Source organism: Notolepis coatsorum (assembly GCF_963971535.1).
Source record: "Notolepis coatsorum genome assembly, chromosome: 4".
Lineage (NCBI taxonomy): Eukaryota > Metazoa > Chordata > Actinopteri > Aulopiformes > Paralepididae > Notolepis > Notolepis coatsorum.
This window is the reverse complement of record NC_140168.1, coordinates 175,413,110-175,438,428: the sequence shown is the minus strand read 5'-3', so window position 1 is coordinate 175,438,428 and position 25,319 is coordinate 175,413,110. Positions and strand designations below refer to the sequence as shown.

At 46.9% G+C, this 25,319-nt stretch overlaps 1 protein-coding gene across 1 annotated transcript in view; it reads left to right on the top strand.

Moving 5' to 3' along the window:
• The window catches only part of rin1b (Ras and Rab interactor 1b), a gene marked incomplete at its 3' end in the record, with an annotated part of 194,846 nt that overhangs the window by 127,022 nt on the left and 42,505 nt on the right, over nucleotides 1–25,319 (top strand). Inside the window, 2 exon segments of the mRNA XM_084312163.1 lie at nucleotides 4,962–5,270; nucleotides 5,966–6,097. Coding sequence (XP_084168289.1) covers nucleotides 4,962–5,270; nucleotides 5,966–6,097 — 441 coding nt within the window.

Genomic DNA, 25,319 nt, shown 5'->3' with positions numbered 1-25,319 from the left:
AACCATACAAATTTGCCGTACTGTCCCCTATCTTAGGTCTGCTCAATCCGACGCAACCTCCTAACCGTGACACCCTGTCACACCATATATCCTCAGCGCCTCCTAACATCAGCCCTAGCCTGTCCCTAAATATGACTAATAACTAATCGTCGGGCCGCCACTTTTAAACAACAACAACAAAAATAAAAAAGTTCTATCCCCCGCTAACATATAGGCTTGGCATTTAAACACGCTGCCCGTGTTCACTGCCCTAAACCCCAAGCAAGCGGGCCGAAAGCGGCCTCCTGTCTCTGAATAATCACACATTCATTAAAGCTCATGACTGCATATTTACTGGACAACAAGCACGCCCCCTTCATCTTTGGACAGTCTAACTAACTAATCACCACTCCACCATCCCTGCATGAAAAGAATATATTCACCCTGGGCCCCACTCGTGGCTACACGACCAACTTTCCATTCATCCCTCGTTCCTCCATCCAGACAGCAAACTCTGCACTGTAAACCCCTTGTAATGAACGTACCAACCCATTGGATTTGTCTTCTGGGAGGCGGTCCCGGTCAGATGATCTCCTGTGTGGGGGGGCTGGCTGCCCCCCCCCCTCCTGTTTTCCTGTGTGGGGGCTGGCTGCCCCCCCTTCTTTGCTGTTGCCTTTTCTTCACAGAGGCATGTCCCAATAAACATTTACAAGATGTATCTCCTGTGTATATGAATTTATACACTTCTAATATTATCACAGTTTTACTCTTGGCTTACATTTTGATATCAAACAGTGATAAAGAATAACTTGATACGTGTATTTTACCAGACTAAACCTTTGTAATTGAGATTTATTTTCTATATATGGTTTTCAGCAAGAGTGAAGTAGCATTATTACTTAAATAACCAGTTTGATGTTTCTAAATGATATTCAAATATTCTTTGCTCTAATACCTCAGATAGATTACTATGATCTTGTTTTATCATTCTGTAAGCACATTCTTCCTGTTCGCCAGTCTAGGCTGGTCTCTGCTGAAATCTGCTAACATTAAGGTGTGACCTTTAGTCTTTGTTCTCCACTGATTACATCTGTTAGAGTGGGGAGTTTGACTGTTCCTTCTGTGGCTGTGACTTTCCAGTTCCTTTTGTTTCTAGTGGTTGACCACATTTGCTTGAGTGGGGGTTGAGAATGGCTGTCTAAATACAGTTTTCAACACCAGCGGGGGTTTCATGTGGACTCAAACAGTTTCTGTCACGCTAGTATTGCATATTTTTAGTTTCTCTAATTATAGACATATGGATTATGAAATACAGTCAATGTTACCACATAGCTGAGTCTATTCCTTTATCTGGCGCATTAATCAAACGCTCAACTACTGCATGTATTTCTGGAATAACCCATTTTGTAGCTGAGTCTATTCCTCGCACGCTCGCTCCTCTGGTGCTCCTCGGATAGACGGCCTCTCTCCTCTGTGTAGAACGTTCAAGAGGAAGTCCTTCTCTGGTGCACTTGGCATTGACATCCTTCTTCCTCGTCTGATGTCCTTCCTGCCCAGCGACCACCACCGCCGCCTGCCGGCACCTGTAGTACTGTCTCGCTATGAAACGCCAATGTTTTGAAGGAAGAGAATCAAAGAGCAGCCAGTTAATAGTCAATGTCAGGGAGGGGTGATCAAAGAGAACCGCACGTTAATTGTCCATGTCCAGGAGGGATGATCAAGAGCGGTCAACTGGTTACAACGTCCTTGTGAACACAGGGAATGCAAAAGATTACGTTAGCCACCCTGAATAATAGCCAGACATATTCAGGTTGCTACACTCCACTAAATTCCATGGCCGAAAGGAACAGGAAGAAGAACATTCGTATTGTACCTGCCAGTGCCCCTACACACATACAGTACACTGATAGACTAAGTGCAATGTTTACCAAACCAAACAAAATGTTAATTTCCGAACAACTTGAGTGCGCTCGCTCTGACACTGGTTATAAATAGTTATGAGTGTTGTATGTGCCTCCCTGTATTGTAAATAGTTCATATGTGTGTTACTTGTCACTACTGTATAATTGTAAATAAGTTCATTTATGTGTTGTAAATAAATATTGTTAATATTAGTAAATGTATGTGCAATCGTTTCATTTCAGCTCAGTGTAGAGAAATGCAGTTAATGCACCGATACTAACAACCGCTTTACTGCGCGTGACTATGACAACACTGTCACGTATGACACCACGTTTCCGTGACATGCACGCCCCGCGACAACACTAGTAGTTTCGGGGGGCCTACCACCCCCCCTGAAAGAAATCCTAGGGGAAACACTGACTACTGTTCACTACTGTTCACACATCCATCACACTCACTCTGCAGAGGAAGCATGTGCTCAGTATTCACTGCTGTTCACTCATCCATCACACTCACTCTGCCGAGGAAACATGTGCTCAGTATTCACTGCTGTTCACTCATCCATCACACTCACTCTGCCGAGGAAGCATGTGCTCAGTATTCACTGCTGTTCACTCATCCATCACACTCACTCTGCCGAGGAAGCATGTGCTCAGTATTCACTGCTGTTCACTCATCCATCACACTCACTCTGCCGAGGATGCATGTGCTCAGTATTCAGCTGGGGCTTTTCTCCAGAGAGACGTGTGACGACGGGTCAAGTTGCTGTTTTGATACGTTCCAGATGCGTTATGACGGGTCAAACTGCTCTGCCTCAGCAGTGCAGGGGAGAGAGGGGAGAGAGGGGTCGGCCTCAGCAGTGCAGGGGAGAGAGGGGTCGCCTCAGCAGTGCAGAGGCTTTAGGGGAGAGAGGGGTCGGCCTCAGCAGTGCAGGGGAGAGAGGGGAGAGAGGGGTCGGCCTCAGCAGTGCAGGGGAGAGAGGGGAGAGAGGGGTCGCCTCAGCAGTGCAGGGGAGAGAGGGGAGAGTTTCCTGTGCTCTGATTTATCTTCTGTTGCGTCTGTGGGACACATTAGCATTTTTTTTCTCCCCCTCCTTTATCATAAACAGATATCACAGTCCCACGCGCTCTTGAAGAGCAGCACGATTCAATAGAGGGGGAGGAGGAGAGAGAGGGATGCTGCGAGAGAGGGAGGGGGAGAGAGAGAGAGGGAGGGATAGATATGGATGCTGGGAGAGAGAGGGAACGAGAGAGAGGGATAGAGATAGATGCTGGGAGAGAGGGAGGGGGAGAGAGAATGAGGGGGAGAGAGAATGAGGGGGAGGAATAGAGATGGATGCTGGATGCAGAGAGAGAGAGAGAGATGAGAGCTAGATGGAGGAGTGGAGGACTGGAGGGAAGCCCTGAGGGGTGAGATGGAGGAGAGAGAAAGAGAGAGAGAGAGAGAGAGAGAGAGAGAGAGAGAGAGAGAGAGAGAGAGAGAGAAAGAGAGAGAGAGAGAGAGAGAGAGAGAGAGAGAGAGAGAGAGAGAGGACTAGTTAATATGTGCGATACATGGAAATAGTAATTATTTTAGGAAGTAAAACAAAACAATATGATTACGCATGTATTTCGATTATTACTGGCTTCACATGTGATGATCATTCTTAAAATTAGGCCTGGGAGTCCATTCCAAACATAATTGATTCTTCGATTCCAGACAAGAGTTGACTCCAAAGCTGTGGAATTGATTCAACAGCATCAACTCGCGTGAAAGTGGAATTGATTCCCTGGATATGTAGCAGTGTTGGTGAAGTCTGTTGAATTCCCTTCTCAGAAATACTGCCCTTTGTCACGCTTTTGATTTACATTTACATTTACATTTAGTCATTTAGCTGACGCTGTTATCCAAAGCGACTTACAAGTTCTGTACGACAGGTCATCAGGAAGGGTCCAACTCTTGGCCAGATTGGTAGTGCTGCTGACGCATTAGTGCCGTGACTCCACTCTTCAGCTGAGGTTGTTGTTGCAGTGTGTGGAGTGAGTTTAGGGGTGTGTGTGCATGTGTGTGTGGGTGTGTGTGTGTGTGTGTGTGTGTGTGTGTGTGTGTGTGTGTGTGTGTGTGTGTGTGTGTGTGTGTGTGTGTGTGTGTGTGTGTGTGTGTGTGTGTAGGTGTGTGTGTGTGTGTGTGTGTGTGTGTGTGTGTGTGTGTGTGTGTGTAGGTGTGTGTGTGTAGGTGTGTGTGTGTAGGTGTGTGTGTAGGTGTGTGTGTGTGTGTGTGTGTGTGTGTGTGTGTGTGTGTGTGTGTGTGTGTGTGTGTGTGTGTGTGTGTGTGTGTGTGTGTGTGTGTGTGTGTGTGTGTGTGTGTGTGTGGAGTAACAGCAGTCTGTAGAATTAGTACTCAGAAATACTGCCCGTCCAAATCAAGTAATTTTTTTCTTTGCTTGATGGCAAGCTGGCAAGCCCAGGACTCAGAAACCAGATCAAGGTACAACTTTCAGCCCAGGAGAGGAAGCAGTGAGCGTTCTCTCTAGCATGAGTGACACCTGTTAATAAATGTGCATATACAGTAGCGAATCCAACAGAGTAGAGCAGTGGTTAACACTGTTGCCTCACAGCAAGAAGGTCCTGGGTTTAAGCCCCGGTTGGAAGGCCTTTCTGTGTGGAGTTTGCACATTCTCCTTGTGTTTGTGTGGGTTTCCTCCCACACCATAAAGACATGCATGCTAGGTACATACGTTGTGGCTAGAGTTGGTCCCCGGGCGCCAGACTATGGCTGCCCACTGCTCCTAACTAGTCCTAGCTGGTCCTAACTGGTTGGACTATGGCTGCCCACTGCTCCTAACTAGTCCTAACTGGTCAGACTATGGCTGCCCACTGCTCCTAACTAGTCCTAACTGGTCGGACTATGGCTGCCCACTGCTCCTAACTAGTCCTAACTGGTCGGACTATGGCTGCCCACTGCTCCTAACTAGTCCTAACTGGTCGGACTATGGCTGCCCAGTGCCCACTGCTCCTAACTAATCCTAACTAGTCCTAACTGGTCCTAACTGGTCCTAACTGTACCTATGTCCCCCTCTCCCCCTCCACACACGTCCCCAGACCTGGCCCTGGAGAGGGCCATGTTCAGCTGCGTGCTTCGGCCTCTGAGGGCCCCTCTGGACCAGGCCTTGGTCATCTCACACCAGCGGGACGGCTCCACCCAGCGCCTCGGCCGGAGCCTGCTGCGTTACCAGGGCGACGGGGCCATGGAGCGGCTGGGGGTGCGGACGGGCGTCCCGGACGGCCGCAAGGTGGAGAGCGTGAGACAGAAACTGGCCCTGATGAGGAGGACACACTCGCCCCTCGACAAGGTCCTGTTGCTGCTGCAGGTGTGCAAGTGTGTCCACGGCATCATAGGGTCCGACCATGGTGAGTGAGTGAGGACCCTGCTGATGATGATGGTGCTGGGAGTTCACATCCGAGTTCAGGCTTTGTTTTGTTTGTCACATATAGGGTACATGTACATTATAGTGAAATGCTTTAAAGTGTTTAACGTGTCTAAAGTGAATGTTAAAGGTGAATGTTTAAAGTGAGTGTGTGCATGTGGATGTGTGTGCAATGAATGTAGAATGGATGGGTTAGTGTTGCATAGAGTCATTGAGCAACCATTGAACCAAATACACTTAAATAAATAAAACAGGTAAAATTATATATTTAAATATTTCATAATTATGATGATTACCGTAAATTATTGAATTGAAATGAATTGGGGGGTATTTTACTAGTATGCACCCTGCTACCAAGGAATCTACCCTGCCTATATTACTACCTAGTACCTACTATGCGAATATGTCTTTATTACTATGCACTCAAGACTGTAGCACTCAAGTTCGTTTGACGAACAAAGTTACTTACCCTTAGCTGCCAGAGTTGTACCCTTCCTGCTGACTTGTTGTACACAACTTGTAAGTGTCTTTGGATCAAAGCGTCAGCTAAATGACTAAATGTAAATTCATTGGAAAAAGGTTTATATTTGATTAACGATCTGCTGTGTTTAATACAGTTAACATGTTGTAGGCTAATGGTGATGCTAATGGCCGTCTTCCTGTTGTCTTCCTCCCCAGGACAGGAAGTGAGTTGGGAAGACTTCCTGCCCACGCTGTCCTACGTGATGGTGGAGTGTAATAGCCCTCACATCCTGCTGGATGTGGAGTACATGATGGAGCTGCTGGAGCCGTCCTGGCTCTGTGGAGAGGGTACGCTCATGGTTCTGTGGAGAGGGTACGCCCATGGCACTGTGGAGCCATCCTGGCTCTGTGGAGAGGGTACGCTCATGGTTCTGTGGAGAGGGTACGCTCAAGGCTCTGTGGAGAGGGTACGCTCATGGCTCTGTGGAGAGGGTACGCTCATGGCTCTGTGGAGAGGGTACGCTCATGGTTCTGTGGAGAGGGTACGCTCATGGCTCTGTGGAGCCATCCTGGCTCTGTGGAGAGGGTACGCTCACTGGCTCTGTGGAGAGGGTACGCTCATGGCTCTGTGGAGCCATCCTGGCTGCGTCTATGCTTTTACCAAACGGTTCGTGTTTCCGCGTTCCCGTTTTGCGCTCTGATTGGCCACTGACCTACGCTAGTACGCCCCCCTCGCTATGAGCGTAGAATAATGCGTGGACACTTTGAAATGGGTATCACTGCCTCCAGGAACAGCTGTTTCCGCGTGACTTTATGTGCGCTAAAGTTCTGGTAAGTTTAAAGTGCTTAGAAATGCCGGTAAATGCCGGTTCATTCATGCTTTGAGGCACGCTTCCTGACAGGATTTTATAATATTGTATTGACAGGATTTTATAATATACAATTTTAAGAAACGCCACTCTCAGCTGAGTCGCAAAACGCCACTCTCTCAGCTGCGTCGGTCAGTAGTGTGAAGCACCTCTGTATTCATGGGACTATGAATGCCAATTTCATGGGCAGCACATTTAATGAATTAATTTGAATCATCCTGTGTTGGTCCTCAACATGACACGCCAACATGACTCATCCTTGAATCCTTCCTTCGTTTTAAGGAAGGACATGCGCTTTTACACGTCCTACGTCCCACCCACCCTCGTGCTGGAAGATGGAGGATCACTGCTATTCAAAGCAGAGGTACATTTTAGTATAAGCAGGGCTGAAAATTTACTTAAATTAATTAATTCATTTGGCGAATATGCAAAAGTCCACATTCCAGTTCTACTTTTGTTTTGATGTGAAAAGGGATGCTGCACTTAGCACTGACTGAGAAAGTAAACATTACAGTTCTACTTTATAAAATGCTAATTGTAAATATGTTTGCGTCCACATTACAGTTCTACTTTTGTTTTTATGTGAAAAGTGATGCTGCATAAGGGGACTGCTGAGAGCGTTGTTTCTTGACTCTCAGCTGAGAGCGTAGTGACTGCTGAGAGCGTCGTTTCTTGACTCTCAGCTGAGAGCGTAGTGACTGCTGAGAGCGTCGTTTCTTGACTCTCAGCTGAAAGCGTAGTTTCTTAAAATTGTCAAGCTACAATATTATAAAATACAATATTATAAAATCCTGTCAGGAAGCGTGCCTCAAAGCATGAATGAACCGACATTTACCGGCATTTCTAAGCACTTTAAACTTTAACTTTAGCGCACATAAGTCACGCGGAAACAGCTGTTCCTGGAGGCAGTAGGGGCGTACTACTGTGATACCCATTTCAAGTGTCCACGCATTATTCCTACGCTCATAGCGAGGGGGGCGTATTAGTGTAGGTCAGTGGCCAATCAGAGCGCAAAACGGGAATGCGGAAACACGAACCGTTTGGTAAAAGCATAGACGCATCCTGGCTCTGTGGAGAGGGTACGCTCATGGCTCTGTGGAGCCGTCCTGGCTGCCTGTAGCTGTTCCGCAACCGTTCCTACTTCCGGGGTAGGCCTGATTGGCCCCGACAGGCACGTGACCCGCCGCGGCCACGCCCCGCGGCAGCTCCAGGAGCAAGCGCGCTACTGCTGGAGTTCGCTTCGCCTTTCACATCGCTGCCGTTGGCGAAAGCAGACAAATGAATGACTAATTCTGTCAGAAATAACGTAACTAATAACGTTAGTAAGCACTGCTTATATGCTTATTATGTCTGCGGGGTACAGTAAACGTTTCTCCCGGTACATTCTGAAGAGCACACCGCTGTATGTTGGAGAAGGAGTTTGCGGCGCCTTTCACTGTCATCAGTCATAATAATATCATCAGTCATCTCTAATAATATTAATCACTGTTCAATGTACTAATATACAATACGGCTCACTTTTCCCACTTCAATGACAGAGCCGCTGTTTAATAATATTGTCGCGGCGGAGCTCCGTCGCGGCAGCATTATGTAGCAGTAATCCCCCCTTCTTTACCATTGACAAACTAGCTCAATTGGTAACTCTGCTTGGCTGTGGATCCTGTGGTCCTTTTTTTTTTTTTTTATGTGCATTGCATAGCGTGTATGGTACAGTAACGGTCTCTGGAGCGCAACAGTAAGAAGCATTTGCACTGCAACGCATACACCTTACTGTAAATTGTACCATACAATATACAATATACAATACGCTATGCACGTTAAAAAAAATATATATAAAACTTAAGGGAATTGAACTTAGGACCATAGGATCCACAGCCGAGCAGAGTTACCAATTGAGCTAGTTTGTTGATGGTAAAGAATGGGGGATTACTGCTACATAATGCTGCCGCGACGGAGCTCCGCCGGACAATATTATTAAACAGCGGCTCTGTCATTGAAGTGGGAAAAGTGAGCCGTATTGTATATTAGTACATTGAACAGTGATTAATATTATTAGAGATGACTGATGATATTATTATGACTGATGACAGTGAAAGGTGCCGCAAACTCCTTCTCCAAAATACAGCGGTGTGCTCTTCAGAATGTACCGGGAGAAACGTTTACTGTACCCCGCAGACATAATAAGCATATAAGCAGTGCTTACTAACGTTATTAGTTACGTTATTTCTGACCGAATTAGTCATTCATTTGTCTGCTTTCGCCAACGGCAGCGATGTGAAAGGCGAAGCGAACTCCAGCAGTAGCGCGCTTGCTCCTGGGGCTGCCGCGGGGCGTGGCCGCGGCGGGTCACGTGCCTGTCGGGGCCAATCAGGCCTACCCCGGAAGTAGGAACGGTTGCGGAACAGCTACAGGCTGTGGAGAGGGTACGCTCATGGCTCTGTGGAGCCGTCCTGGCTCTGTGGAGAGGGTACGCTCATGGCTCTGTGGAGAGGGTACGCTCATGGCTCTGTGGAGAGGGTACGCTCATGGCTCTGTGGAGAGGGTACGCTCATGGCTCTGTGGAGAGGGTACGCTCATGGCTCTGTGGAGAGGGTACGCTCATGGTTCTGTGGAGAGGGTACGCTCATGGCTCTGTGGAGAGGGTACGCTCATGGTTCTGTGGAGAGGGTACGCTCATGGCTCTGTGGAGAGGGTACGCTCATGGCTCTGTGGAGAGGGTACCCTCATGGCTCTGTGGAGAGGGTACCCTCATGGCTCTGTGGAGAGGGTATGCTCAACGCTCGCTCCCCGTGACCGCTGCACCCCTCTTTACTGCACCCCTCTTTACTACACCCCTCTTTACTACACCCCTCTTTACTACACCCCTCTTTACTACACCCCTTCTTGGAGCGGGGATCAAGAGGCTGTAATAGTACTAGGATTTTCCAACTTTCTCACTACCAAATAAGGGACAAAAAGTGTCCGTGCCAGGATGAAGTGACTGAGGGGGGCAGTTAAAAATTATGAGGGGGCAATTATTCTAACTAAAGTAGGGGTGGACGGTATAAACGGTATACGGTATAAACTGTATGAATTTGCGCTACGGTATGGATTTTGACTATACCTTGTAACCGGTAGAGCAGCTCTAAAATAGCAATGACGTCACGTAACCACAGCCAGGGCTCGACAGTGCGACTATTTCACTCGTATTTTCCCCTAAAAATAGATATGTGCGAACTGGAAAAGATTATTTAGGAGCACAGACGCTTCGCGTAGTGGGCGTGTCAACGCGCAATTGTCATTTCATAATAGACACAGAGCAGAGCAGACCTTCAATTCTAGAAGCAAACTAGCTCTTCCGCCCTGCGTTTGAAGGCTGTGTGACAACGAGCAGTTTCTATGTGTAATGTAAACTCTGCAACGAGTCCAATGGTCTAACATGCTTTGCATCCTCGCCATTCTGGAATGCCCACGTCGCGCTAAAACCTTATGTAATACGTCTGGTACTCTAGCGAGTGCCAGCACTTTAACTAGTGTTCTAACTATTGCGACAGTGTCCGGTTATTCTGTTGAGTTTCACGTTACGGCATATGGCCGAACGTGACGTAGACGTTGACGTTCTGGTGTACGTGACTATGCATGTGTCTTCAGTTCAGTAAACATCGTTAAGCTGAAACTACGTGTTGTCTGATTCTTCCAACATAACATTGGCGACGAGAGATGGCTGAATTTTCTATCCCACCCCCTCCACCCTTCCTACCTCTGCCCGGTGAGCCGCCCGTCCCGTGGGCGCGTTGGATTTCCTCGTTCGAGACGTATATCCTGGCTACCGGTTTGGAAATGTCCGCAGTGAGAAAACGTGCATTACTACTGCACTGTTTAGGCGTGGAGGGACAGCGTGTGTGTGAAACACTCTGCACCTTAGACAGTGACACATATGCGTCAGTTGTGGCGCTCCTAAAGGGACATTTCGCCACTCCACAGAGTGCACTCCTCCGTCGAGTTGTGTTCCTCCCTCCAGCTGCCGGTGAGGTACGGAGAAAAGACACTGCCTGCCTTCAATTTCAACATCACACGCCGAGGGACCAACCTCCTCGGTCTCGACCTCTTCAGTGGCCTCGGTTTCTCTCTGCTGGACACCACAGGCTCAGAGATCCACACCGTCGCCGCTGTCTCCTGGCAGCAACAGTGGCCTGCACTGTTCAACGGTGTGGGTTGCCTCCAGGTCTTCGCTCACCAGCCCCTGCTAGACCAAAAAGTTACTCCGGTCATCCAGCCCCTTCGCCACTCGCCCCTGGCTCTCCGTGACAACATCGCCACCGAGTTACAGAAGATGCTGGACGACGACATCATCGACTACTTCGACACAACTGCACCGCTGCGGAAGCTGTTGAAGCAGGACGAGCCCTGGCTCTGGACGCCTGCCTGCTCGAATGCTGTGCGCCTCCTCAAGTCCCAGCTCACCTCATCACCAGTCCTGGCGTTTTTTGACCTAGACAGCACCACCCTCGTCACGTGTGATGCCTCCGCCACAGCCGTTGGTGCGGTACTGTCACAGCTGCACGGGGGAGTGGAGAGGCCGGTCGCTTTCGCTTCATGGGCCCTTAGCCCCACAGAACAGAGGTACTCAGTGGGGGTCACGCTTAGGATGGACCACCAGGCTCTCACTACCCTTCTCGCCACGTCAGGCACTGGCCACAAACCGCTCCGCCTCCACCGCTGGGCTGACCGCCTGCAGCAGTTCAACTTCGGTTTGCAGTTCACGCCGGGCCGGGACAACGTGGTAGCTGACCTACTGTCATGCGCAATCCCCAGTCCCCCCATGGCCCGCCCTCGACTCCCGATCGGGACCATGCCGAGCATGACCTGGTCCAGCTCCTCCACACTCCCCTCCAAGAGACAGTGTCGCTGCAGGAGCTCCAGGGCGCCTCGTCTGCTGACCCTGTCCTCTCTGCGCTCTCAACCTACATCAGGCAGGGTTGGCCGGCGAGGACCCCTGACGAGCTGCTTCCCTATAGCAGACTCCGGGACGAGTTGCCATGCTGGAACGACTCCTGCGTCGCTTGTGGGCTCTGTACTGTGGTCAAGAGTGTCCTTCGGGCGCGTGTCCTTGCTATGGCGCAAGAGGGCCACTTGGGCATAGTCAGGCTCAAACAGCGGTGTCGTGACTTGGTGTGGTGGCCAGGCATCGACAGGGAAATCGAGACCCTGGTCAAGGACTGTACTGCCTGTCTTCTGAGCGGGAAGACCAGGGCCCCAGCCCCGCCCCCACCCATGCAGCCATTGGACTGGCCGTCCCAACCCTGGGAGCACCTGCAGCTCGACGTCCACCCCCTCCTCCCTCATCTTTTTCTGCCGAAGACTTTGCGATCTTCTTTGAGGAAAAAGTGGAGAACATCCGCAGCGCCTTCTCCCAACCCCCACCCATTCCAAACGCTGAATCGAGAACCTCATCCTTCACTCTGTCATCTTTCTCCCCCATTACAGAAGCCGAGACCCTGACACTGGTAACGTCGAACCGTCCGACTACATGCCAGCTGGACCAGCTACCCTCCCCACTCCTCCAGACCATAGCACCGGACATCCTCCCATTCCTAACTGCAACCATCAACTCCTCACTCAACTCGGGGGTGGTCCCCACCTCCCTAAAACAAGCCAGAGTCACGCCCCTCATAAAAAAAAAAACCCTGAACCCCACCGTCATAGCCAACTATCGTCCTGTCTCTCTTCTCTCCTTTCTTTCTAAAACACTTGAACGTGCTGTATCCAACCAACTTACTGCTTATCTCTTACAGAATGACTTCCTAGACCCCAATCAGTCTGGCTTCCGGACTGGCCACTCCACAGAAACGGCCCTCATTGCGGTCACAGAGGCACTTCACTTAGCAAAAGCGAAAGGCCTCTCCTCTGTCCTGATTCTCCTAGATCTATCTGCAGCCTTCGACACAGTCAACCATCAGATCCTCCTTGCGGCCCTCGCAGGAATGGGAGTGGCTGGATCTGCGCTGACATGGCTGACATCATACCTCAACGACCGCTCCTACCAAGTGTCATGGAGAGGGACTCTGTCGGCCACCCGCCCCCTCCGGACGGGTGTCCCCCAGGGCTCGGTCCTAGGACCCCTTCTCTTCTCCCTCTACACTAAATCACTGGGTAACATTATCACGTCTCATGGCTTCTCATATCATTGTTATGCCGATGATACTCAACTCTTCCTCTCCTTCCCGCCCTCAGATATCCACGTCTCTGAGCGGATCTCGGCCTGTCTGTCCGACATCTCCGCCTGGATGACGACCAACCACCTCAAACTGAACCTAAGCAAAACAGAATTGCTCCACCTGCCGGCCAAAGCCTCCCCCCTGACCGACCTCTCCATCACAGTCGAGAATGCAGCTGTGACCGCGTCCCCGACCGCCAAGAACCTTGGTGTTGTCCTCGACGACCAGTTGAACTTCTCTGCTCACATCGCAGCGACAACCAGAACCTGCAGATTCCTCCTGAGCAACGTCAGAAGGATAAGCCCCTTCCTGACAAAAGAAGCCACCCAACTCCTCGTCCAATCAACAGTCATCTCCCGCCTCGACTACTGCAACGCACTGCTAGCTGGCCTCCCGGCCACTGCCACCAAGCCTCTTCAACTCATTCAAAACGCAGCGGCCCGCCTGATCTCAAACCTACCGAAGTCGGCCCATGTCACCCCACTTCTTAGGGACCTACACTGGCTCCCCATTGCTGCACGTATCCGCTTCAAGGCCCTCGACCTAGCATACCGTGCGGCAAAGGGAACCGCTCCCGCCTACCTCCGGTCAATGGTCTCTAACTACACACCCTCAAGACCCCTACGCTCTGCATCTTCTGGCCGCCTCAGACCTACTCCTATCCAAGCTCCCGGAGGGTCATCAAAGAGAAGCCGCCTATTCTCAGTCCTTGCCCCACAATGGTGGAATGAACTACCCATCCCAGTTAGGACAGCCGAATCCCGTCCAATCTTTCGCCGTCGACTAAAGACTCACTTCTTCAACCATTATCTGAAATGATTAATAAAAAAAAAAAAAAGAAAAAAAAATATCTAACCCTGACTAACCTTACTGTCATGCACTTGTCCTAATAAACTAACCTACACTGTAACACGCAACACTTTGATGAACATTGTTACTCAGCTGATAGAGTTGTACCCTTCTTGCTGTCTTGTCGTACAGAACTTGTAAGTCGCTTTGGATAAAAGCGTCAGCTAAATGACTAAATGTAAATGTAAATGTAAATGTGGTGAACTGCACGGGGTACCGCATCACCAGCGTTTCCTCGTTGTGGTCTACGACCTCCACTCCAAGTGGCCTGAGGTGGCGCCCGTGGGCTCGGTCACAGCCGGGGTGCTGATTGAGATTTTCGAGTCCCTGTTCACACGCTGGGGCCTGCCCAAGAGAATCACGACAGACAATGGCCCCCAAATGATCTCCCACGAACTGGCCTCCTACCTGGGGGGTAAGGGGATACGTCATATCCGCACGTCGTTCTACAACCCGGCTGCGAATGGGGGGGTGGAACGGCTGAACCAATCCCTGAAGAATGGCATCAGGGCCCACCTGGCACAAGGGTGCACATTCATCAACGGGCTCCAACAGACGCTCCTGCACTAGAGGGCTACTCAACACGCCATCACAGGCATCTCCCCAGCCTCCCTCATGCTAGGGCGCGAGTTTCAGCTGCCCCTGGACAGGCTGCGCCCTACTCCGGTTCAGGCTCCAGCCCACCCGCTTCAAGCCACAGTCGACACACGCCAGCGCCGGATGAAGGACCGTTTCGACAGGACCCGACATGTGAGACCACCTACCATCGCCGTCTCAGACTGGGTCAGGATTCGGTGACCCCACCCGGACAACAAGCTCCGGTCATTCTGGTCAGACCCGGTCAGACAGCAGCTTGGCCTGGCCTCATTCAGGCTGGCTGATGGCACGCGTTGGCATGCTGGCCGACTGCGCAGGGTGCAGGCTCCCTCTGCCCTGGGACAGGGTGTGCCTGCGGCTATAGCTCTGCAGGACAGACGATTCAATGATGTTGCAGCCCCAGCACCCGCAGCTATAGCTATGCAGGACAGACAATTCAATGATGTTGCAGCCCCAGCACCCGCGGCTCAGCCTGAGGCTGCGGGACCTCCGCCGTTGGCTGTTGCAGTGCCCGGGCCCCGCCCACTCCGAGCGTGCAACAGGCCCGCACACCTGAATGACTTTGAGACTGAGGCCATGGTTACACTGGGGGTTTTTGTTTTTGTTTTGTTGCTGAATGATTACGTTTGCTGTTTTAGTTAAATAGAAATGCTGTTTTGGCAGGATAACGTGTTGCCCTACTGACAACGCTGAAATTGTGTTTCCGTTTTGGGGTACTCGCCAAAACTCGCCGACAACGTGTCATGTAATCAGCGCGAGCCGGATACGGAGCCGTTGTTGCTCAACGGCCATGCGCAGTAGATACCGACATCTGCGTGCCCTCACCAACGTCCAGTGACGACAGACAGCAGAGCTGTCCCAAATAGCTGCAGCTACCATGTGTTGTCAAGTTATTGTTATAAGTCAAGTCAAGTCAAGTCAAGAGTTTTAATTGTCACGGCATACAGGTATACAATGAAATGCGGGTGGTCTTGCCTTCATACTGCTAACAGTCTGCATTCCCTTAACAATTGTTTGTATTGAGCCGTATTGTATTGTACCCATTCTGCAATCTGTTAAATAAAGTTTACATCCATTCATTCTGCTAGCATTAACGATTGCATGAGCAGCTGGCTAACGTGAGCTAACGTTAGCTACCTGCCGTAGCTACCTAGCTACGAGACCCTGTTAGCTCAGAGCTCCTCTTTCAATCTTAACAAGCATTAAACAAAATGGCCCAGTCATCTATTCACCCTTGTTTAATACATGAGGCGTTGTCTAATGTTATCTAGCTACTGATAGCTCCTGATATCATCAGTTTGGTGCTGGCTGGCTAACGTGAGCTAACGTTAGCTGCTAGCCACAATGCTATACTGTTGTACTGGCATATTCCATTCACGTTAGCATGTAGCTAACAACATCTGAGATATTTTTGTGAGACTAAACTATCCGCTCTTGGTGATCAATTGTGTTGATGTTAGTTTTGTTTCATCAACAAATGAGGCAGAACACACAGTGAATGTATCTGTTTTGTTTATTGCACTTTCTTTGCTGAAAAAGAAATGCTACATTGGCTAAATGGCTCACGCGAGGCATTTAAAGATGGTGGTTTTTATTTATTTTTTGCAGGAAGTGTATTGGCACATTCAACTTCTGATTGGTTGAAAATTGCCTTCATGTTCGCCACCTACTGCTTTGGCATTGTACTACAGTACATCACTGTGCTCAGGAGGCAAAACCAATGTCTAACATGCCTGCCATTACGTTGCGTTCTGGAAAGCTAAACTGACCTTGAAAACGAAACGAAAATAGCCCTGTGTGTAACCGCAGCCTGAGTATCACTCCTATGTTGAGTGAAGGGGGGGGGGGGGGGGGATGTTACGTCTGGTACTCTAGCGAGTGCCAGCACTTTAACTACTGTTCTAACTAGTGTCTTGTTATTCTGTTGAGTTTCACGTTATGGCATATGGCCGAACGTGACGTAGACGTTGACGTTCTGGTGTACGTGACTATGCATGTGTCTTCAGTTCAGTAAACATCGTTAAGCTGAAACTACGTGTTGTCTGATTCTTCCAACATAACAGTAATATTAACTGTTGACTTGATGTAGACTCAGGCCCATGTTAGACTAGTGTTTTTGTCGTCGTTTTTTGAATACGTTTGAATACGTTTCATGTCCCTTTTACACAGAAATGCGTTTTTTGGCGTTTTTTGGCGGATACGTTGAAAACGCTAAATTGTGTTTTCCGTTTTTGAGCAGCGCCAAAACTCGCAGACAACAGTCGTGTAGCCTTCACGGAGCCGTTGTTGCGAAAACGCCCATGCGCAGTAGGTACCATCTGCGTGCCCTTCCGGTGACAGCAGAGCTGTCCCAAATAGCTGCAGCTACCATGTGTTGTCAAGTTATTGTTATAAGGACCCCAGTCCAAGCTACAACAGTCTGCATTCCCTTAACAATTGTTTGTATTGAGCCGTATTGTATTGTACCCATTATGCAATATGTTAAATAAAGTTTACATCCATTCATTCTGCTAGCATTACCGATTTGTTGAGCACTGCCACTGGCTAACATGAGCTAGCGTTAGCTATCAGACCCTGTTAGCTCAAAGCTCCTCTTTCAACTTAACAAGCATTAAACAAAATGGCCCAGTCATCTATTCACCTTTGTTTAATACACACAGCGTTGTCTCTAATGTTATCTAACTACTGATAGCTCCCGATATCATCAGTTTGGTGCTGGCTAACTAGCGTGAGCTAACGTTAGCTTCTAGCCACAATGCTATACTGTTATAATGGCATATTGCATTGACGTTAGCATGCAGCTAACAATGTAGCTACCGATCTTTTTTTAGACTAAACTATCCGCTCTTGGTGGTCACTTGTGTTGATGTTAGTTTTGTTTCATCAACAAATGACAGGCAGAACACACAGTGAATGTATCCGTTTTGTTTATTGCACTTTTATTATACTTTGCTGAAAAAGAATTGCTGCATTGGGTAAAATAGGCAAAGATGGTGGCGCCCATAGGCGCCCGCCTTGTTGACAGTTTCTTTGCAGGAAGTGTATTGGCACATTCAAGTTCTGATTGGTTGAAATTGCCTTCATGTTCGCCACCTACTGCCACCTACTGCTTTGGCAGTGTACTACATCACTGTGCTCAGGTGACAAAAACGAAAGTGTGACTCGCCTCTGCTACGTTGCGGCAAAACTCATCTGACAATGAAACAAAAACGAAACTAAGGTGTAACCGGCGCCTCAGAAAGCTAACGTTAGCTCCACTCCTAGCAGCCTGTTGATGTAGCCTCCCTACCTCTCTCTCTCTCACTCTGTCTCCCCATCCCTCTCTCTCTCTCTCTCTCTCTCTCTCTCTGCTAACAATCCTGATTCGATTCTTGAACCTATTTCATTAAAAAGGAAGATATTGATGGACATTAGCTATAGTATAGCTCAGTAGCTGTAACAGAATAATTTTATTATTTTTTATTATTTACGTTTTAAGTTAACACTTTGAGCGCCACGCCTGGTTTTCCTTTTTACCGGCTGAATGCCACCATTGGCGCCAATGTTAACGTTAATATCGCCTAATCTATGTTTTAAATTATGGCTATGTGTCTAATCTGCCCATCGCATTATCAAAGACTATTTTCCAGTCAGTGCTGTTAAGGCAGATTGTTTTTCTATCGCGTCGTTTCCGTTTCAGAGCACTTAGAAAAGCACCCGTTTTCAGATAAAAAACAGCTCATTCTGGAGCATTCTATGAAAATCGTCTTTTACTGGAATATTCCACAACGTTGATATTCGTCTGCCTTTTTATGAATCGTTTTCAAATAAACCCTAGATGATCAATATTATACGTGCACGCAAGCACATTCGAGCCGCGCACGGATAATCGCCCCGTTGATTTCCTCGCAGACTTTTACAGTGAAACCGAAAGAAGACATTTCACAAAACAGCTTATAACTTCATCAAACTTACTCTGATTATCCTAACACTGATAACATAGAGTCCTTACCTGACATCAGATGGTATCCAACTGGTATATTCCAATTCCTGATCACCATTTGAAAAAATTTATACGTGTATGGATCCAATGCGATACAGTAGAACTGCATGATCCGCGGGGATCTGAGGATCCAGAATGAACTCTGGTAACCCCGGCTGGATCAGTGGACTGGAAAATGTGGAGTACCGGATTTTTTTCCCCATTCATTTTCATTGAGTCCATTCCAAAATCACTTATGTCATCTGGGAGACGACAGGGGGCGCTTTTTTCCACAATGATCGCCGGCGCCGCTCGGCTATACTCGGGTAGGCTCGGGTGATGCAATATGATTTCAGATCGCTAAAAAAAATAAATAAAAAAAATCCGAGAAATCTCGTGAGTGGCTTTCAACCACCTATGGCACGGAAAGTGTAGCGGTGAACCGACATAACAAACGCTGTCACTGTTTACTTGTGTAACTAAGGACATGATTCCTTTCCAAACTGTCGATCAGAAGGGCTTTAAAGACATGGTCAAAGCACTGGATCCAAGATACGCGTTACCTGCCCGCAGACACTTGAGAAAAGGTTTTGCATTTTTCTATTGCAGTTTTGCACAATAAATGTTCTTAAAATACCTCTGTACTATGTGAAATATGTCCTAGTAATACAGGAGTATTATAGCTGCCATACCAGTGTTTTACCCCTTCAGAAGAATAAAAAAAAATTGTTTAAGATAAATGAATATACCAAGTTTCAAGTTTCAAGTTTCAAGTTTCTTTAATAGTTGTCATACAGAAGTACAGAATACTTTCATACAAAATGCTTCTTACTGTTACGCTCCAGAGACTGTGCTAGACAAGATAGTATCAAATAACATAGTATAGCATGTAATTTTAGAAGAAGAAAATGAGGTCACAGTGTTCGGTATAGACATATGTACAATGTTCTGAGTTACCATATAATATACAATACTATGCAGTGTACTAATGTACAGTACTATATAGTGCAAAGCAGAAATGGGATGAGGTACAATTTAGGTACAATTTACAGTAAGGTGTACGAGTTGTAGTGTAATCCTTCATCAATAAATATAAAGTGTGGGGAGTGGGTGCTACAGTGTGTTTGTTTAAAGTGGGTGTGTGCTATAAAGTGTGTGGAGTGGGTGCTACAGTGTGTTTGTTTAAAGTGAGTGTGTGCGTGTGGATGTGTGTGCTATGTGCGTTTGGTGGTTGTTGTTGTGTAGTGTTCATTCATTGTTCGTTTAGCAGCCTGATGGCCTGGGGATAGAAGCTTCTTCTGAGTCTTTCTGTGCTCGCCTTGAGACTCCGGTATCGCTTGCCTGACCGCAGCAGTTCAAAGAGGCAGTTGTTCGGGTGACTGGAGTCTTTAATGATTCTCTTCGCCTTGCCCTTGCAACGCTTGTTGTAAATGTTCTGGAGGGTGGGGAGCCCCCCTCCAATTGTGCGTTCGGCTGAACGTGTCACTCTTTGTAGTCTGCTTCGGTCTTGTGCAGTGCTATTCCCAAACCAGGAGGTGATGTTGCCGGTCAAGATGCTCTCTATTGTACATGAGTAGAAGTTCTTAAGGATCTTCTGACTGACTTGGAACTTCCTTAGGCGCCTGAGGAAGTAGAGGCGTTGTCGTGCCTTCTTCACAACACTGTCAATGTGTGTGGTCCATGTCAAATCCTCGGATATGTAGGCTCCGAGGTACTTAAAGCTGTTGACTCTCTCAACCGGTGCCCCGTCGATGCTGAGGGGGCTGTAGTCCTTGACCCCCGACCTCCTGAAGTCCACAATCATCTCCTTTGTTTTGCTGACGTTCAGGGAGAGGCTGTTTTCCTGGCACCATCCCGCCAGGACCTTGACCTCTTCCAGGTAGGCCCTCTCGTCGTTGGCAGAGATCAGGCCCACCACCACTGTGTCGTCAGCAAATTTGATGATTGTATTGCTACTCCGCTGAGCCACACAGTCGTGTGTGTACAGGGAGTAGAGGAGGGGACTCAGAACACAGCCCTGGGGGGCCCCTATGTTGAGGGTGATGGATGAGGAGGTGCAGTTGCCTGCTCTCACCACCTGGGGTCTGCCAGTCAGGAAGTCCAAGACCCACTGGCAGAGGTCATAGTTCAAGCCCAGGTCCCTGAGCTTGGCTATGAGTATGGAGGGGACTATGGTATTGAATGCCGAGCTGTAGTCGATGAATAGCATTCTCACATAGTTCCCCTGCCTCTTGTCCAGGTGTGATGCTGCTGTGTGCAGCACATGGGCTATGGCGTCCTCCGTGGACCTGTTGGGGCGGTATGCAAATTGCAGGGGGTCCATGTTGATGGGGAGGGAGGAGCAGATGTAGCCCTTTACTAGCTTCTCAAAGCACTTCATGGCTATGGAGGTGAGAGCTACAGGGCGGTAGTCGTTGAGGCAAGCAGGCTTGGATTTTTTGGGTACAGGGATAATAGTGGACTTCTTCAGGCAGGTGGGGATGACAGCCTGTTCTAAGGACAGGTTAAATATGTCAGTGAATACTGGGGCCAGTTGGTCGGCACAGACTTTTAGGACGCGGCCGGGGATGCCGTCCGGACCTGCTGCCTTCCTGATATTCACTTTTTTAAAGGTCCGCCTCACCTCATGCTCTGTTACCCTGAACACTGCGCCTCCATCAGCAGCCGACCCCCCCCCCCCCCCCCATTGCCGTGGCTTGTGAGCTGGTGTTGTTATTACCAGCATCAAACCTCGCATAGAAGGTATTGAGGTAATTTGCTAAGGAGATGTCACTGTTCAGTTTGAGGGAGGCGCCTTTGTAGTCTGTCATCGTTTTGAGCCCCTGCCACATAGCTCTAGAGTCAGCTTGTTCAAACTGGAGTTCAATTTTATCCCTGTAGCGCCGTTTGGCCTCTGACACTGTCCTCCTTACGTTGTATCGCGCCACCTTGTGGTCATTCATGTTGCCTGCCACTAGGCCGTCGTTGTATGCTTTGGTGCGCTCTCTCAGAGCTTCACGGACGGATTTGTCTACCCAGGGTTTTTGATTTGGGTAAACTCTCATTTTGGTAGTGGGGATTGTTTCTTCCACCATAGTACAAACATAGTCCAGCACTGTTTCCGTGTAGACATTAATGTTATCTGTGTCGCGGAACACATTCCAGTCTGTGCAGTCAAACGCAGACCGGAGCGTCTCCTCTGACGTCAAATCCCATTTCTGCACCTCTCGCGAGACTACAGGAGTACTTTTGATTCTCTGTTTGTACATTTGTATATACCGTGATATATACCGTTACCGTCTATGCTTCAAATTATACCGTGATATACATTTTAGACCATACCGTCCAGCCCTACAGTACTAAGTAGTTCAAACTACTTTGTGAAAAATTATCCACATGAATCCACATGTGAAATGTAACACCACATTATAACAAAGCATAATACAGTCACATGACGGTATAATATACCACTCAAATTAGTTTATTGTTAAGTGCATGCTTCTCACCAAATAACACCAAATAACCCTATCTGGGTTCTTCCAGTACATGGAACATTAACTGTGTTGTATGTGTCTTGCACTATTTACCAGCTTGGTCACAACAATGGTCTGAAGTGAACAATGGGCTTGTCAGCTTAGTTGTCAGAGCAGAATCTCTTACTTAGATGACTCATAGCCATCTCTCAAATGAGCAGTGTCTCAAAGTTCTTGTTCCTTCCTTTTATAGACATAATGAGCTATCTTCTTTTTCTATAGAAGATTAACCCGTTCACTACCACACTACAGACAGTATGTAGTGTGGAAGTGAAAGGGTTAACTGTCTGTAGTGTGGTGGTGAAAGTGTTAACCTTCTGTAGTGTGGTAGTGAAAGTGTTAACCTTATGTAGTGTGGTAGTGAAAGGGTTCACTTTCTGTAGTGTGGTAGTGAAAGGGTTAACCGTCTGTAGTGAAAGGGTTAACCGTATGTAGTGTGGTAGTGAAAGGGTTAACCTTATGTAGTGTGGTAGTGAAAGGGTTAACCGTCTGTAGTGTGGTAGTGAAAGGGTTAGCCTTCTGTAGTGTGGTAGTGAAAGGTTAACCGCCTGTAGTGTGGTAGTGAAAGGGTTAACCTTCTGTAGTGTGGTAGTGAAAGGGTTAACCTTCTGTAGTGTGGTAGTGAAAGGGTTAACATTCTGTAGTGTGGTAGTGAAAGGGTTAACATTCTGTAGTGTGGTAGTGAAAGGGTTAACCTTCTGTAGTGTGGTAGTGAAATAGTGTGGTAGTGAAAGGGTTAACATTCTGTAGTGTGGTAGTGAAAGGGTTAACATTCTGTAGTGTGGTAGTGAAAGGGTTAACCTTCTGTAGTGTGGTAGTGAAAGGGTTAACATTCTGTAGTGTGGTAGTGAAAGGGTTAACATTCTGTAGTGTGATAGTGAAAGGGTTAACATTCTGTAGTGTGATAGTGAAAGGGTTAACATTCTGTAGTGTGATAGTGAAAGGGTTAACATTCTGTAGTGTGATAGTGAAAGGGTTAACATTCTGTAGTGTGATAGTGAAAGGGTAAGCAGGCTAAGAAACCCAACTAAGCGAGTGTTCTGTCTGTCTGCATCTCCTCCACGCTGTTTCAGTGCATGCAACCACTACACTACGCCAACAAACACACGCACTCTCCATGGTTCTGAAACGACAGCTAAGCCATGTCACAGCTAGGACACATGTATCTCGGCCAATCATTTCTGTTAACAGAATCCGGCTATAGGGCGACAATAATGTGGTCAAGAGGCATGGTTTCCAGTCTTTGGCCTTTAACTGGCTTGATGTGTTTATTCACATGGTGGGAGCATTTACACATGAGTCCTCTCTCTTACTTTTTTTTTTTTAATTTGACAATTTCTCTTTATTTTCCCTTTTCAACATGAAACAAGACAATACAATACAATAACAATACTAATAAACAAGACATCACAGGACAATAACAGTAATAATAATAATAATAATAATAATAATAATAATAATAATAATAATAATAATAATAATAATAATAATAATAATAATAATAATAATAATAATAATAATAATAATAATAATAATAATAATAATAATAATAATAATAATAATAATAATAATAATAATAATAATAATAATAATAATAATTGTTGTGAAGGGCCAGATTAAACCGAATATATATATTTATTTATATATATATATTTAATTGTATTTGTATATTCTCTAATATTCCCTGATATCCCTTGTATATTCCTTGTACAATATGCATTGAATATCCATTCTAGCCTACTGAACATCCCATAATAGTCTCCATTCTACTATTGGTCGAGACCTTGGTGCCAGGCTGCCATACCCCTCAGACCCAGTTCAAACGTACCGCTCCACATGTACGAACAAGTCCTAGTTCCGCGTAGGAATCTGGCTACCGCACCACTAATGGGACTATTTGTTCATAGTGCGTATATATACTGCGCTACTAAAGTAGGACTTTCTTTTCAGTCCAGTTTCTTACCCTCCAATAGAGTCACAGACGTAAAGCCTCCCCGCGACGCCACGTGTGGGAGTAAGGCCAAGTTCGCCTACCATCGGTATTGAGACATCGTGTATATTAATATTTGAATAGTCATATTTGGCACTATATCGTCGAGTTGGACGTAGTCTATTAAGCTAATAATAGTCTGTTAATATATAGTGCTTCGTGCGGTGAGAATACTACCGTAGTCAGTACCCCATCGTTTCGGGCAGAGAACTGGCTGCTTACCCAGGGTGGTTGACCCCATGTGAAGCTGCACCCGAGGAGCCCCAGAGCCGACGAGCGAGTGGACCTGTATACCGGATTATTCTACCGACGACAGCCCGCCTTCCCAGGCACGGATTATGCTTTGTATACTTTGATTATTCCATGGATAAAGACCCCCGACACTGCCGTGTGTTGGAACCCCCCCCCCTGGAGAGGACGCAAGGTGAGGAGACGCTCTGCAAGACGAGGTCGCTTCACGTCTCTCCCCCGTGGACCGGAGAGAGCCGGCCCACAAAGAGTCCACCTGCTTTCATCTGTGGTCCAAGGATCGCCGGCGCATTGAACGGCACTACAGTGGGTTCACCTGGGATACCCTTGGCCGGACGAGGCAGCCGGATTCTACCCCCCCCCCCTCCTACTCCTGTCGGCTTACAAGCGACCGGATTAACCCCCTCTAGTGTATCTAGTATATAATCATTAAAGTATCATTGCTGTTATTCCTTAACTATTCCAGGTCGTATATTTACCACCTGCGCCTTCAGAGATTGGACATTCTCTATTGATATACCGACGAATACTCTTTGCCATAAAAGTGCATACTATTTCAATTCATAAATGTAATTAAGTGATTAAGTGCTTGTTCTACACACCATCGCTGTGTAGAAATAAAGACCTGTTTCGACTTCGTACATTTGTGTTGGATCCGTTTCATCTACGTGAGAGTGTTCATGATAATATATTTATGCCGTGTACTGGGTGGCCGAATATTAAGTACAAAGGTAGTGGTAGTAAGTATCATATCTAGTAATACAGTCAGGGAATTGTACCCCTCAGTTACAATAATAATAATAATAATAATAATAATAATAATAATAATAATAATAATAATAATAATAATAATAATAATAATAATAATAATAATAATAATAATAATAATAATAATAATAATAATAATAATAATAATAATAATAACGACAATGACAAGACCATCAGTTAAATCAGAATAATGAAAAATAAAATAGTCATGTATAAATTAAATATATAAATTAATAAGAATATATATATATATATATATATATATATATATATATATATATATATATATATATATATATATATATATATATATATATATATATATATATATATATATATATATATATATATATATATATATATACATATACACATATATATATACATATATATACACACATACATATATATACACATATACATGCATATACCCACATGTATGTACCATAAGGCGAGATTACTTGAGCACCCGTCATCTCCAGTATTGACAACCAAGGTCCCTACCCTGTGAGGACCCCAAATCCGGCGCCCCAGCGAGCCAGAGCATCATGCCTCTTTAACACTCCGACTCACCAAGA